Source organism: Hirsutella rhossiliensis (assembly GCF_020360975.1).
Source record: "Hirsutella rhossiliensis strain HR02 chromosome Unknown scaffold00020, whole genome shotgun sequence".
Lineage (NCBI taxonomy): Eukaryota > Fungi > Ascomycota > Sordariomycetes > Hypocreales > Ophiocordycipitaceae > Hirsutella > Hirsutella rhossiliensis.
This window is the reverse complement of record NW_025408686.1, coordinates 526,904-541,772: the sequence shown is the minus strand read 5'-3', so window position 1 is coordinate 541,772 and position 14,869 is coordinate 526,904. Positions and strand designations below refer to the sequence as shown.

Here is a 14,869-nt window from a genome sequence, read left to right as displayed (position 1 = left end):
GTGGAGGTCCATTGGATCCCCGGCCATGCTGACATCCCAGGCAACGAGGAGGCTGATGCTCTGGCAAAGGCGGGAGCATCACTGCCAGAACCCGCTGATAACGTCCCGACGCTAGCGCACCTGCGAAAGATTGCCCGACAGCAGCCGGAAGAGGCTTTCAAGGCCTGGTGGGAAGCCTCTGCGCCGGAGCGATACAGAGACCTGAGGCTTAAAGCCACAACCAGCTGCCCGTCAGAATTGGCGCTCTCTCGGCCCCTGCTTCGTAACTTGCTTGCAGCAAGAACCCACCATGGGGATTTTGCTGACTACCACGAAAGGTTTGGTCACGACAATGCGCGACTGACGTGCTCGTGCGGAAGACGAAAAGAGCCAGCACACATCTTTTACTGCAGAAAGGTTGCGCCACGGCATCGTATGCGGCTTGCACCTTGGCCGGCTGCAGCCATCAACCGCGCAATCGGCAAGGACTTTGACAAATTCGTCAGGCTGGCGAAAGCGAGCTCCTTCTTCGGAGGATCTGCCCACGCCACTAGACGGTCATCATTCTCCTCTCTCACCCTACCTTTTCCTCTCAATCCTTTCTGTTACCTGCTCCGATCTCGGGCGGCGTCAAGGTCTCGCGACCATGCGATCGCCGAGGTCATCAAGGGCTGCAAGGCCCCAGAAGCAAATTGGCTGATCTGACCACGGGACAGCTTTCTCTTCATGCCTGGACGTCCCGCTGACGGGCAACAGGTTTGTCATGAGCGCCGTTGAGCCGATGAAATGCTGGATAGTGGGTGAAGTGTACGATATGTAGCATGTAGACACCTGCTAGCTCAGCACGTCCTGTGCTCCCCTGCGGAGACCTGAGCGACCAAAAGTTGCTGGACGGAAAATACACTAAACTAAACTAAACTAAACTAAAGTTTGGTTCATCGAAACGACCAGTTTCAAGAGATGAAAGAAACAGATGTATGTGCCAATATTAATTATTTTTATATTTACCCGACCAGTTGGAGCGCGTCTTCTCCATGCCCATGCTTTTTGCCCATGAGATCATCAAACCATCCATGCTTCTTTTGTCGCGAAGCAGATTTGATGTTCAATTGAACATGTCACCTGAACAACAGGTGGCTTGATTTTTCGTGACAGTTATGAGCCCGGGAGGAGGGGCTAACCCCTCCTGGAACTTCCGGTAACTGCGCACGACCACCTAGGCTAGCGCGCACCCCGACGGAGTCAGTGTTCGAGACCTGCACCTGTGTAATGCCATAGCCAGAGCCCGAGGCACTGTCGCAGAGTAGCCCGAATGGCACAAGGCAGAGAGGGCCCAGAGCTAAAGCGAGAGTGGTCTCAGGAATCCCAGGCTAGCCCGTGATCCCTGAGGGGGTGTGTCGCGAAGCAGATTTGATGTTCAATTGAACATGTCACCTGAACAACAGGTGGCTTGATTTTTCGTGACATCTTTTGGTGGCATTATATCGTCCATTTGCTTTTACAGTTCTCCCACCCAAATACGACCAGGACTCTTCGATTAATTCTGACCATCTCTCACCGGCATGCTGTCAACGGCAAAGTTTGCTGCGTATCCAAAACAACCTATCTCCCATCCCAAGTCAATCATACGCTGGTTCCTCCACCCAGCTCAGCATTAGTACAAGAAAACGACAATGCCAATGGCGGCCGTGATCAACGAGGCTGCAGGGCCGGGTATAGCCATCTTGGCACCGGCCTGAACTGGAGAATTGCTGGGCACGTTGCTTGGGGCCTGGGGCTGCTCAGGAACTTGGGTCGAAGACGGCCGAGCAGCCGCCGCCCTGGTCGACGTCTCGAGCCCAGTGACAGACGACGTGGCCACCTCTGATGGGGGGACCGACTCGACATCAGGCGAGACTGCGGAGGTGGCCTCGGGGGTGGGAGTTGGGTTTCTGTCGGCTGGAGGAGCAGACTCTACCTCGGGCGAGGCAGTTTCAGAGGCGGTAGACTGGGGGGCAGCAGTCTCGGGAGGCGGTGCCAGAGGAGCGCCGTCGTCGTCCTGGGACACAGGAGGGGCCGTGGGAACGACCGACGGGGCCTGGGGCTGCCCATCGGCGATCTGTGAGACTGGGTTGACGGCAGCAGCGACGGACGTGATTGGAGGCGCCTGGGCGCAGGGGGTGGTGTGAGCCTGGATCTGACCATCACCAATCTGGCAAATGGGCACGGGGACCTGGGTCTGGATGACCTGAGGCTGGCCGTCGGGAAGCACCGTCACCATCGTCGTGGCCACCATGCTGGTGCCGACGACGCTGTGGCCGCCCGTCTGGTCCTCGCTGCCGGTGTCGCTCAGGGGCGCAACCTGGATGCGGATGGCATCGCACTGCGGCGCCCAGTGGCGGTCGTAGAGGTTGTAAAAGTTGCCCGACTTGCAGCGGTAAAAGATGGTCGTATCGCCCAGGGCCAGGGACCCGTTGTTGAAGACGCAGAAGCCTCCGGTGTAGATGGAACCCGCTTGCGGAGGGCCGTCGAACTGGAACTGATAGTTGGACGCAATGTAGCCCGTCCTATTCTGGGCATCGGTCAGGACCGAGTCTTTCAGCTCCATGACCAGGGCGCCTTCTCCGGCAACGGATCGCTTCTGGACTGCCTGCGGAGACAAGAGTTAGACACGGTGCACGCTGGCTTGGGCCGGTCTTGCTCACCTCGTCGGATGTTGCCGTCTCGTTGGTCAGCGCCTGAACTTCAATCTGGAACTTGACATTGTACGAGGCCTGGCATCCCTCGGGGTTTTCGGCAGAAGGCTTGACCTGGTCGATGACAGCACCGCTGGCGTCAGTCGTTGCCGAGCCGGTGGCGGCAAGGCCACCTAGGACAGCCAGCGAGGTCCACCTCATCGTCACCCTGCAGATCCAGTCAGTCTGGTCCTCCCTCATACACTCATGCTCCTGTGCTTGTGTGTTGCCAAGGGCCGCGAGGAGAAGGGAAACTCTTGCTGCTGTGCATGAGCCGGCCACAAGAGACCAAGTCTGGGTACTTGACGGATATCGCCGGGAGGGAAAAAACCGTCAAGAGGGAGGTGGGAGCCTGGAATGTTGATCCTTGCGTACCTTGGCAGGCTCTAGACTGAGACAGGACTCGGGAAGCGCGCGAGAGAGGCTGGCGATGAAACGGAGTGCTATTCCTGTAGCGATGGCCCGACTTGTTGCTGCAAGTGATTTGACCAGGCGGCGGGGGTTTGTCGGTTGATCAGTTTGGGTTGGGCCCTGAAGCGATCACGCCTTGTATCCCTTGAGGAAGCGGATAGGCAGGTGCCGGAGTCGTGGCCGAGAGCGAGGGTGGTGAGGAAGTAGGAGTTGCTGGAGTCGAGAAAGATGGCCGATGGTTGAGAGTAAAGAGGCCGAGGAAGATAAGAGGACAGGGCCGAGGAGGAGCGAAGAGCCGAAGAAGGAGGAAAGACGGGAGAGGAGAAGAGAGGGAGGACGGGAGCTCAAATATCCACGAGTATACGGCAACAGGTATTCGTGGAGGATGGCTTATAAGTGGAACGGAGTTGGTGGATAGGCAGGCATGCAGCATGCTAGATGGATCTTCTGTCTTCGTCCCCCTCTTCTATATACTTAAGCACGCACGTAGGCACGGTTCATAGAGACTTGTATGGATCCGTGGGAGCGACTCACACGCCATGTCACAATGGCTATGTTCAGACATGACGGACAAGGGGCTGGCCGGTCCATCTCTTCGCAGCAGCGGCCGGGGTGGGTGAAGGCGATGCGCAGCCCCCACTGAGGATGCGAGAACAGCCACGGCCAATGCTACTAGTACATACAGTAGCTAGCAGGTGAGGTGTGTGGGAGGAAGAATAGGACGAGGGCGGGCCACACAACGATGGGGAGGGGGGGGGGGGGGCTGGGGGGGGGAAGTGTGAGTTTGGATCGATCCAAGGTTCGAAGGCAGGCAGGTCGAGGCGCGCGCTACTCTGACTTTGATCGGCCGCTTGCTGCTCAGTGCTTACGGCGTGCCAGCCTCATCGATCCTGTTTGCCTATCAGGTGTGCTTGCATGTATACTGTTTATACATGCAGGATGAGAAAAGAAAAACTGGTCCATGGATGGGGAACCTGGACGGAGCACGGCGAGCAATGACGGAGTTCTACGAGGTGTTGCTCATGTTGTCCGCAGGATCACTACTCGCGAGAGCGCGTTGGATGGAGCAAGTCGAGTGGATGCAAGAGTGGGCTCTTCTCCCCTTACATCAGTTGCCAGTCACGACATCGCTGGTATATATCATGGCCAGTATAGCTATACATTGTATTGCTATGCATTGCGAACCCTATGTGGATTCGTGCAGCACTGTATGCCGGCGTACGGACTCAGGCCGCAAACTATCGTCTATACATGCTGTTCCGTACTTGGCGAGGGATTATCGCCAAGAAAGGGAGAAACTCGCTGGACAGTCCACATCCTGTTGCCATACAATGGAGAGCGGCGTGGATCACTGGGGGCCATTATGAGCGGCGGTAGCCGCCTGACCATCTATGGAACGCAGACAAGCCGCAAGTACAGACATGCAATGCTTTCGCTCTCCCCTGGACATGAGAGAGAAACGAGAGGGGGTGCAAGTGCCGATTCCCACCCCGGTTGCTGCAGAAGGCCAAGCAAGTCATTGAATCACTAGATGGCTATCAGCCGGTGGCGAGCAGTTGCGGAGCTGAGACAACATCCGGGCAACGGACCAGCGGCACAGAGCTAGAACGCAGGCCAGGGCCCAATCGCCCAATCAAAGGTCAGAGGCAAATCATGGGCGCGCGGTCCCGACTGCCCGCGGTGGCTGAACGGTGCAAAATGTCTCACCAAAATTTTAGGCTCTAGGCGGCCATTGGTGGTGGAGTCCCCAGCCTCGTCCACGTCCGTCCTATAAGAAAAGAAGGAAAGAATTGCGCGAGAGGAATTGCATGTCCCGGCGGAAGAGGCGTTGTAACGGGAGGGCCGCCGGGAACCCTTTCCGCCGGATTCCCCACCGGCGGGCCAGCATAACCAATACATGACTCAGTACTCTGGAAGTTGCTGCTCGAGTGGGTGGCCGACAACTGGCCAGTTGCAAAGTCTAATAATGCCTGCTCACCGTGGCAGCTCGGGACTCTCCCGGCATGGGCCAAGGGATGCCTCAGTCGATGCTCAAATCGACGAGTCTCCAGGTCAGTTAACAACAGGCGATGACGCCCGGTCACTGATGAGAAGAAGCCGGCCATTGACTTGCCTGGTCTACCTCCCTATGTGTGTACATGCAGACATGGGCGGTTGACGAGAGGCATGCATCCCTCCATCAACGGGCATTGTGTCCCCCGCGCCGGGGCATCAACCCCGCCGCCGCTACGGAGTAGGCCAAACGCTGATGGCAGTTGGCAGCCGGGGACTTGCTGACTAGGAGCACGGGCAAAGGATCCGTTGTGTGTGCGTGTGCGTGTGCGTGTGGAGAGGCGGAGCAGAGGAGGAGAGAGGCTATTAATTATTAGAGCTACTGGACTATCGGATAGATGGAAGCTCCATCGAAAACTTGCTTCGGGGCAACGCCAGTGAGCATCCAGTCAAGCCAAGTTGACACACCAACGCGCGTTCATGTCGAAAAAGCAAGGCGCTTGACCGAGGTAGTTGCCGACAATCTTGGAGCAATAGTCTTAACTAGTCTGTATGTACGTGGATGCCGACCACCTCTACCAGTCGAGGCCTTTTGCTCGGACCTTCGCACGTCTTGCTGAGGTATCCCTCTGCTCCATCACCATCATTGTGAGCCGCCGCGTGCAGCCGAGTCACCGCACGCCGGCCGGGTGGCTGGACCACCCGTTGTGGACCACCCGTCGTGGACCACCCGTGGCCCGTGCGGGGAGGCTGGCGGCGTGCGGAGAGGTGACAGTGCGAAATGGACCGCCGATGCCGCCGTTGGCCCGCAGCCAGCCACGGTAAGCTGGGGGGGATGATGACGCAGGGTTGATCTGACTGCTTGCTTTGAGACTTGAGACGGTGGGAGTGGTGGACTCCATGAAGCCGCGAGCTTGCACGGGCACACGTGGGAGTCGACATCTGTGTCACCAGCCAACTGATCTTACTGTAAATATGAACTACGGATAAAGTGCTTGCGATAATGCATCGGATAGATGTCAACGCATCACGTCAAGGCCCAAGGGAGCACGGCGCATAACGGACCGCTCGGTGATTGCTGTACCGTGCATGCACGGCCCCCAACATCCATGACATCGCGTGCACAGAGATAACTGCGCACACTGCACGCAATCTCCTTTGCATCAATACCGTCAGGTTGCGATTGTTGACCGTACGATATGCCTCGAGCAGGAATGAGCGTCGCCGGGCTTACACGTGCTCCTTGACGGAAACAATAGCCCACCCGCTTTGCATTGATTCAGACATGCTGTATCCGTACTTAATACAAAAGACGATCGACTATGCTAGCTACCGGGACTCATCTTCTCTCCCTTGGCGCCCCCTCGTTGCAAATCCGATATTCTCGGCGAAGTGGCCTCGGGAAGAAGAAGGGATGACACACGACCCGCCCAGGCGCCACCTAAAGGGACGGATCGGACCTCTCTCCGCCACGCTCTGTGGCCAGGCACCGACGCGGCACGGCGGCCACCGCCAGCATATGGCTTGTGTTCCCAGTCCTGAAATGAGGAAGCCCTCTATCCATCACGACGTAGATTTGTATGTAGCAGCCAATGCAAGTCACTGGTCGGCCTCCCTGGAACCCCCAAGGAGCAGCAGCATGGAATGCTCGAGCGTGGACGGCAATGCAGGAACAGCTTGCTCCCACGCCAACTGCATACCTTTCTACATACCTATTCTCTATTCACGGTACAATTATAGTCCCCATATGCCCAGGGTGCCCAGCTTGGCGTTAAATCGTGCCTCCTTTTTCACCTTCTTTCTTTCATGGCCCAGGGACTACGAGAGGCGGGACTCCGCGGCCGATGATGATGAACGAGAGATCTCGGTGGCAATCCTGTGCGTGCACTGGTTTGCAACATGGCCCGATGCTGTTTAGAAAGGGACTGGTTCCTATTTTTACGTATAATACGACCGAGACACCTCCAAGACAAAACTGGGCGACAGGTTACACGTCAGCCCAGTTACTACGGTACAACAAGTGCGAGGCACCGGCCCCACCCGGCCCCCGGCGCCGGTCCCGAGCTGGCGGCCCTCAACGGACCGCAACTAGGGACACGCGTATACACGTCTAGAGCACACCTCGGCGCGTTTATATCCCCTAGCCCTGGATTACGGCGGGCCGCGACCACGCCGTCGCTAACTTCGAAAGACACCAGCTGTCTTGCAAGCTTGGCCGAGGCTGCTCACACAAAACAGCGTGTTTCGACGGCCCTCTCTCGGCCAGGCTTCCATCGTGTTTCTCCCGCCCTGCAAATCCACCTCAGCGCCCCTTGGCCGTTGAGCCCCTTGTGAGTCACAAACATGTTTTCGAGGTTGCTTGAGGAAGCCCATGGACGCTAGCCGAGCATGACCCGTAGTCCCCGGGCCACTCAAATTACATGTACACCGAGGCCAGCGACCTCAGACCTGTATCAGACCCATCTTCAAAAAGACGCTCTTGTCCCCTGATGCTACATCCGTTTTCTCGCACCCAAACATCCCTAATGTAACCATCTCTCATTCTGCCTTGTTACGCCTCCTCCCGAGGGCCCCCAGCAGCCTCAGCAACTTTGCCTTGAGCCTCGGGCTCTTAGCCTCGTCCGCGCCCACCAGCCGCCGCACAAGAATATTGTACAGGCCACCAAACGTCAGGGCAATAGCCGTCGACGTAAATATGATGACATTGTACGGCATGCTAAAGTCGGGCGTCGGCAGGTACAGCAACAGGCTCGTGGTGCGGATGTTGAGGCCGGCACGCGGGGCGCGGGTGGTGATGACGGCGGCAGCCACGTCGAAGCCGCGGTTCGCGTCGGGTGGATACTCGGTGTAGCGCAGAATCGACTTTTCAAAGTCGTAGGTCAGGAAGACGGTGCAGCGCGGGGGGATGCGCATGAGGAGCTCAAGTTGGGTGCCGCGGGCGCGGTCCAGGGCCGGCCGGTAGTAGATTTCCTCAACGATCTTGGACGAGGCGTTTGTGGCCGTCGACGACGAGGATATGCGCGTCGATAGCGTGTGGAGGTAGATGCGCATGAACCACGGCAGCGACTCCATGTAGACAAACTCAACCTCGGCATCGCTGGGATTGGTCAGGATGGCCTGGACGCCGCCGTGCTCCTGCCCGTGGCCCGTGAAGCTTCGCTCCGCAAATAGCAGAGGGGTTTCGGGCTCTACCAGATCCCCCCGCGACACGGGCGCCTCGTCCGCCCGGGGTGTCGTCAGCACCAGGTTGAAGTCGGCCTTGTCCGTGTCGGGTATGTAGCAGCGCGACGCGCCACCCTGCTCCTCGGCCACGAGAGTGCCGCCGGCGGCGACGACGTCGCGGGAGCCGGACACCTGCAAGCACACTGGGGGCGTCTTGGAGTCGGTCAACAGGCATGTCCCCTTGATGGTGCGTCCAAAAATGTCGGACAGTGTCCAGTCTTGGCCGTGCAGATGGTCCGCGGGATAGCATGCACCGCCGTCGTGATAGGGCTTGGACGTGTCGCAGATCAGCTCATGGCTCGGGGGCGGTCGCGGGATGGGGTTGTCTGGCATTGGATGGTCAGCACCGTCGTACCTGGGTTGTCCTCGTCTGGGAGATGCAAACCTCTGGGTCGCTTGGACCGATCCACATCCAGCACCATGTCAATGGTCTGATCCATCTGCAAGATGCAGGGGCTGCCGGGGGCGCATATGGGCCTGACGTCTATGGCCATGCTCTGGAAGGAGGCGTCAAACAGCTTATGGCCGTCGAGCAGGCTGGCGATGCCGGCCTTGCCCTTGCAGGGCAGCAGCTTCAAAAAGGGGGTCAGGTTCTCGGTGCAGACGACCTCGTGGGGCAAGACGCCGTGGAGTAGGCGGGTGGTGGAGAGGGCGGCGTCGGAGTGATGGCCCTCGGGCTTGAAGGACATGACGGGGCGGATGGTGCGCGTCTCGTCGATGAAGTTGAGCGAGGCGCAAAAGAGGCCGGATAGGGCGTTGGTCAGCGTCAGCCAGTTGGCGTCGGCCTCGCCGTCGGTGCCGGCGTCGAGCCACGCCCACAACTCGACGCCCGTGCCGCCCTCCCTGGTGCCGCTCCAGGGCCTGGCACCCCAGCGCTCGGCGTCCCATCGGCCGAGGGTAAAGCGCAGGTGCAGCTCGCGCGTACCGGCATACTGCAGGATCTGGCCGAGCGAGCGCGGGAAGAGGCGGAAGTTGTGGGCCTCAAAGTCGGACAGGGACGTGTTGGAGCGGAAGCTGAAGCTGGCGAGGAGCGCCGACAGCGGCAGCGGGCGGAGGGTGAGACGCTCGTGGTAGTCGGCGGCGGCGACAATGAGGCCGGCTAGAAGCGCCGGGACGACGAGCATCAATGGGTGACGCATCGTGTTGCATGCATGCGCATGTCTCTCTGCCAGTCGCGTCGCCAGCCCGGATGAGTTGTCACCAGGCTGGACGGTTGCTGTTGCCAGGTGGGTACCGAGGAACCTATGCGGGCAGCCGAATTTACAGTAAAGGCGGTGTGGCATGACGGGCGGCAGAATTCCTGCCTGCTCACAGCCGGTACGGTACGCCCGTGGCGACTCATTAGGTATCTATCCTGTCTGGGCACTGCTGATCAACTGCATCAACCCCAGGCAAAACCAGCCCCCCTTTCCTCGGCCTCGTCGGCGACCCAACCAGGACTTAACCCATTCCCGCCTAATCGGCCTCTCTCCATCTGCCGCAGTCGGTCGCGCCACACGCACAGCCAGGCATGGCGGCAGAGCAGAGAAAGCTGCTCGAGCAGCTCATGGGCAGCTCCGCGACGTCGCGTGAGTCCCAGCTTTCCCTGGACGACCCCAAGGTCTGCCGCTCGTTCCTCGTCGGCACCTGCCCCCACGACCTCTTCACCAACACCAAGCAAGACTTTGGGCCCTGCGGCAAGGTCCACGCCGACGGCCTCAAGGTCGAGTATGAGGCCCTGCCTGAGCGCGAGAAGCAGAGGCATGGGTTCGAGTATGACTACATCCGCGACCTCCATAAGTACCTCGACGACTGCAATCGCCGCATCGACTCTGCCCAGAAGCGCCTTGAAAAGACGCCCGAGGAGATTCGCCAGACCAATGAGCTGGTAGGTTCCCTCGCTTCCATCTCTCCTGGACGCCCGCTCCGGCCAACCACTTGCTCCCCTGCCTGAAGCACGTGTCATTTTTGCCGCTCACCACTCTCTCTGCCCCCTCCCCAGCTCGAGAGCATCGCCGACCTCGAAGAAAACATAAAGAGCGGCCTCCACGAGATCCAGGTTTACACCGAGCAGGACCTCGTGTCCGTCGCCATTGACGAATGGTTCAACCTCAAGGTCATGGCCCAGGCAAAGGCGGATAAGGAAAAGGAGCTTAAGGCGCTCTCCGACACGTCCGGCCCCTCTGGCCACCAGAAGCTCCAGGTCTGCGACGTCTGCGGCGCCTACCTCAGCCGCCTTGATAACGACCGTCGCCTGGCCGATCATTTCTACGGGAAAATGCACCTGGGCTACGCCCAGATGCGCAAGGCCTATGAGTCGTTCCCCAAGGAGATGAAGAGCCGAGCGCGCCAACAGCCCCTCATGGACGAAGACGGCCCCCGCGGGCCCAAGGGGATGGGCGGCTACAGAGGCTACAAGGGAGGTGGTAGGGGCCATCGCAGCGGCTAGTAGACGCTCGCGACAACGGACCAGGAATCATGCTCCCGACGTGGGCTGTCTAACCACAGGGACAGGAGCAAAGGGAGCAGGCCCGTCGAGGCAAAAAACACGCATCGAATGGGTGAGGGCGTCTGGAAAAGTACATTGGTTTTCCTCCGCGTGTGGATACGCCCACAACAGGGCAGGACGGCTTGGGATCTGGCGTTTGGGGACAGAGTATTTGCGGCAAAAATACCCCTTGAAATACGACATGTGGTTCCCCTTGTGCCCTGACCGGCGTTCATGCATAATGCAGTTGTGCTCCCCGCTGAAAAGCATCGTGCTTTCCTCTGCCCTTTGATGCGTCTCTTTCATGCCATGCCTTTCATTCAAAATCATCCTTGCAGTCCGAGAACATCCTCGAGTGCATCCGCCATTGACAGATATTTGCCGTCTATCGCCCATGATCTATACAGTGGTATTAAAGCACACTGGCCGTTACGTATCTTTCCCGACTGCGTCCATGAGCTCCATCTCGTCGTCCCATTTCCCGCCCGCTGCCGGCGGCGACGACAGGGCGAAGACGCCAGATGCCTTGCTGGCCGCCTTGTCTGTTTCCTTCTTGCTCGTCGGTCCCGTGGGTAGCGCCGGAAACACGTCGGTCGTAAGTGCTGGGACCGCGTTGCCGGGATTGGGCGGAGGCGCCGCGGCCATCTCCCGGCCTGACATGTTCGAGCCGCCGCGGCCACCGCGACCGCCGCGTCCGCGGGAGCTGTGCCGTTCATCGAGGAAGCGATCCACGTCGGGCCGGTCAGCAGGGTCCCGCGCAAACCTGCTCCCGGAGAGGCCGCTGCTCTTGGAACCCCTGACGCCGCCGTTGGCGCCTCTAAATCCCTTGCGAGCCTCTTGTTCTGCTGCCTCCTTGCCCTCATCCCAGCCGCCCTCCTTAATGCTCATGGCCTTGAGCTTCCTCTCGTGGTTGCGGGCACGCTCGTCGTCGAGCTTGCGTCGGTCGTCGTCGGCGCGACGGCGGCGCTCGGCATCCTCGGCTCGGCGGCGGCGGGCCTCCTCCATGCCGCGGGCATAGGCCTCGGCGTGTTGGCGCTCGTCCTTTTCGGCCATTTGGAACTTGCGCGTCTTTTCAGCGGCGAGGCGCTTCATCCTCTCCATCTTGTCGGCAAGCTCATTGTCAGAGAGCTTTTGCCGTGGGTTGGCGCCTGATTTAAGGCGCGCCTCGGCGCTGGCAGCCGTGTTTTGGGACGAGGCGCGGGGGGGCTTGTGGTGATGGTGGTGGTGGTCGCCCGAGGACGAGGCGACGGATGCGTCTACCGGGGACGCTGATGCCGTCGGGGAGATATGTTTTCCTGGGGAATCGTCGGTAGCTGTGCTTTCGTTGATGGCGGGTTCAGTGGCAGTGGCGACCGGCGTCGTCGCCGCGGGTTTATCGGCGAAGCGGGACGAAGCAAGGGATCTTTTTGATGGTTGGACGGGGGTAGATGTTGGCGCCATCGTTGGTCCTTGGTGCGGAGAGGGAGCGACAACTGGTGCTCTCTCTACTGCTTTTCCTGCTGCCGTCGACGCAGTGGGAACTACATCTGGCACGGGCGCATGGGGCTGGCGGTTTTCGTTTGCAACAAGGGGGGCATTGTCGACGGGCTCAAAGTCGTCGTAGAAGAGGTCATCGTCCGTACGGCCGCCAAATTGGTCCTCCATGGCTGGCGTATTGAGGAGAAAGCAAGAGGCAGCCAAGCAAGACTCAGGAGGCGAGTAAAGAAAGGGAGGAAGACACTATAAAGGTTAGTCTGGACAGGCAAAGCAGGACAACGCAAGGCTAAGAGAGACGAGGCGGTGGTTTGCTTTAACAACGAAAGGTTCTATTAGTTTCCCCCGGGGGTAAAAACGCCGCTATTAATTTTCCCTCTATAATTAAATACCGCACTCTAATTAGTTACTAAATCTTACTTTTTATTAGTCGGTTATTAATTTAACTTCTTTTCTTTCTACTTATAAAAAAGCTCCCTTTAATTATATTATTAATAAAGTTAATACCTTTTAGCTACTTTTTATAATATTTACTTATTTAGCTTTTTAAGCTAAGCTTATATAGTTAATTTTTTTTAAAAACTTAGCTTTTTTCCTTTTAAAGTCTTACTTTTATAACTACTACTAATTATTAAGTCTTTATATTAAAAAGTTTAAATTATATTATTTATAATAAACTAACTTTAAAAGAGCTAAAGTAATAATTATATATTACTAGCTATTAAGTCTTTATATTAAAAAAAGTATAAATTATATTATCTTACTTAAAAAAATAAAGTTCATAAGTAAATCTATAAATATATATATATAAAGTATAAAAAAGTATAAAAGTCTAACTATTATAAGTTATTATTATAAAGTAAGTAAAGGTATAGGCTTAAGTATAGTCTATTAAAAAAAGGTTAATAATCTATAAAAAGAAAAAGAAAGAGAAGTATAAGCCTAGCCCTTATAAGTATAAAGGCCGCTTATATATAAACTTAGCCTAGACCTTAGTTTAGGCCAATATTAAGCAAAAGCCCTTATATTATACCCCTACTATTATAACTACGGTCTAGAGAACCGCGGGGGACTAGTATATATTACGAGGACACGTAACGTAGGGAGCAAGGAATATTAAACGGACCGACGGGCTAATTAAGTTTAGAGCGACGGGTTACTTAAGCGCTTTAACGCTCTATAGCTAGGATCGTAGGATCGCTCTAACGCTCTAGCGCTCTTAGGTAATAGGATTACCTCGTGCTCCCGGCGATCTAAGGAAGCTCTCGAAGTATATAAGGAAGGAACGGAATACTCCTTTATATAAATAGCTCGATAGCTTTTAATATAATTATTATAATCTTTATTACGACCCTTATAGTATAGTAGTTATATACCTAGGAAGCCTACTAACTATAACGCTAGAGTTAGTTTAAATCCGGCTAAGGGCATAATTAATTTTTAGTCGGACTAATAGACTATACTAACCTACTTATTAATTAGCTAATTAGCGCTTCTAAAAGCGCTTATAAATATACTAGTAGTCTAGCCCCGCTATAAGTAGGCCGGCCTAGACCTCGCCTACCTAGACCTAGCGACGAATTTATTAGGACCTCCCCCTAACCCCGGTCTAGGCCCCTTAACCGGGAAAATAAAAACCTAGGGCCGATACTAGTAACTCGATAAGTATAGCGCAAAGCCGGTGCGATAACCTAACTACCGGCCCGGCTAAAGGCCGGTATTAATAAAAAATAGCCCGCTAAGCTTTATAGCGGAAAAATAAGGTAGAGCCTAAAAAGATACTATTATAGGATAAGGTCGGAGATAATTATATAATTAACTATTAACTATTAACTAAAAACGCTTATACTACCGATTAACGCTAAATACCCCGCGTATATAAAGGAGTTACTTTCTAAGGTTACTTTATAGCGGGGCTAATATAATTCCGACTAACTATAATAATACCTAAGATAGCCGGTATAAGATTCTTATATATTATAACCGCGACTTAGTATAAGGGCGGACTAGCTATAAAAGAAGGGAGGGTTTTCCTTTAAGTACGTTAGTTTTTCTCTCCTATTTAACGCTAAAGTTCTAGATACCTTTAGATAGGTTACTAGTATAATCTTAATAATAATAATAATCTTTATTACGATCTTATCTTTAATTTTAATTACTTAATTACTTAATTATAGTTTATAGTCTATAACCTTTAACTTATTACTAATATAATATACTTATTATTACTTAAACTATACTTTATTATATTTATTAATATAAACCCTTTAATAGGTTTATCCCTTAAGAATAATACTAGTTATTATATATTAAAAGCTCTTATTTAATATAATATTATATTACCTTAAGTAATATCGTAACTATTAATATACTATCTACCTCTTTATATTTTAAAGCTTAGTATTATCGGCGCTAAATTCCTTTAAGAACTCGCGCTAATAAGCCTACCTTACTTTATAGACGGTCCGCTTCTAAGCTATAAACGCCTTATATAGGTCTTCTTAGTTCGCTTTACTTCTTTCCTACTTATACTTCCTCCTTACCTTCTTAGCCTCCCTTATTGCCCTTCCTACCTTTAAGGTAAACTAAATATTACCCTTAAGTAATACTC

General features: G+C 54.9%; 4 protein-coding genes across 4 annotated transcripts; 1 reads left to right on the top strand and 3 right to left on the bottom strand.

Moving 5' to 3' along the window:
- Window positions 1-1,633: 1,633 nt before the first annotated feature.
- On the bottom strand, window positions 1,634-2,894 carry HRG_11348 (PIR protein; the record flags this gene model as incomplete). The annotated part of the gene is made up of 2 exons (XM_044869818.1): window positions 1,634-2,608; window positions 2,664-2,894. 2 exons carry the CDS (start codon window positions 2,892-2,894, stop codon window positions 1,634-1,636), a joined length of 1,206 nt encoding a protein of 401 aa, XP_044715080.1.
- A 4,740-nt stretch (window positions 2,895-7,634) lies between these two features.
- Window positions 7,635-9,442, bottom strand: HRG_11347 (gpi16 subunit, GPI transamidase component domain-containing protein; the record flags this gene model as incomplete). The annotated part of the gene is made up of 2 exons (XM_044869817.1): window positions 7,635-8,644; window positions 8,704-9,442. 2 exons carry the CDS (start codon window positions 9,440-9,442, stop codon window positions 7,635-7,637), a joined length of 1,749 nt encoding a protein of 582 aa, XP_044715079.1.
- Window positions 9,443-9,828: 386 nt separating this feature from the next.
- On the top strand, window positions 9,829-10,746 carry HRG_11346 (uncharacterized protein; the record flags this gene model as incomplete). Its single annotated transcript, XM_044869816.1, has 2 exons — window positions 9,829-10,185; window positions 10,300-10,746. 2 exons carry the CDS (start codon window positions 9,829-9,831, stop codon window positions 10,744-10,746), a joined length of 804 nt encoding a protein of 267 aa, XP_044715078.1.
- A 468-nt stretch (window positions 10,747-11,214) lies between these two features.
- HRG_11345 (uncharacterized protein) lies at window positions 11,215-12,429 on the bottom strand (the record flags this gene model as incomplete). Its single annotated transcript, XM_044869815.1, has 2 exons — window positions 11,215-11,991; window positions 12,046-12,429. 2 exons carry the CDS (start codon window positions 12,427-12,429, stop codon window positions 11,215-11,217), a joined length of 1,161 nt encoding a protein of 386 aa, XP_044715077.1.
- Window positions 12,430-14,869: the final 2,440 nt, after the last annotated feature.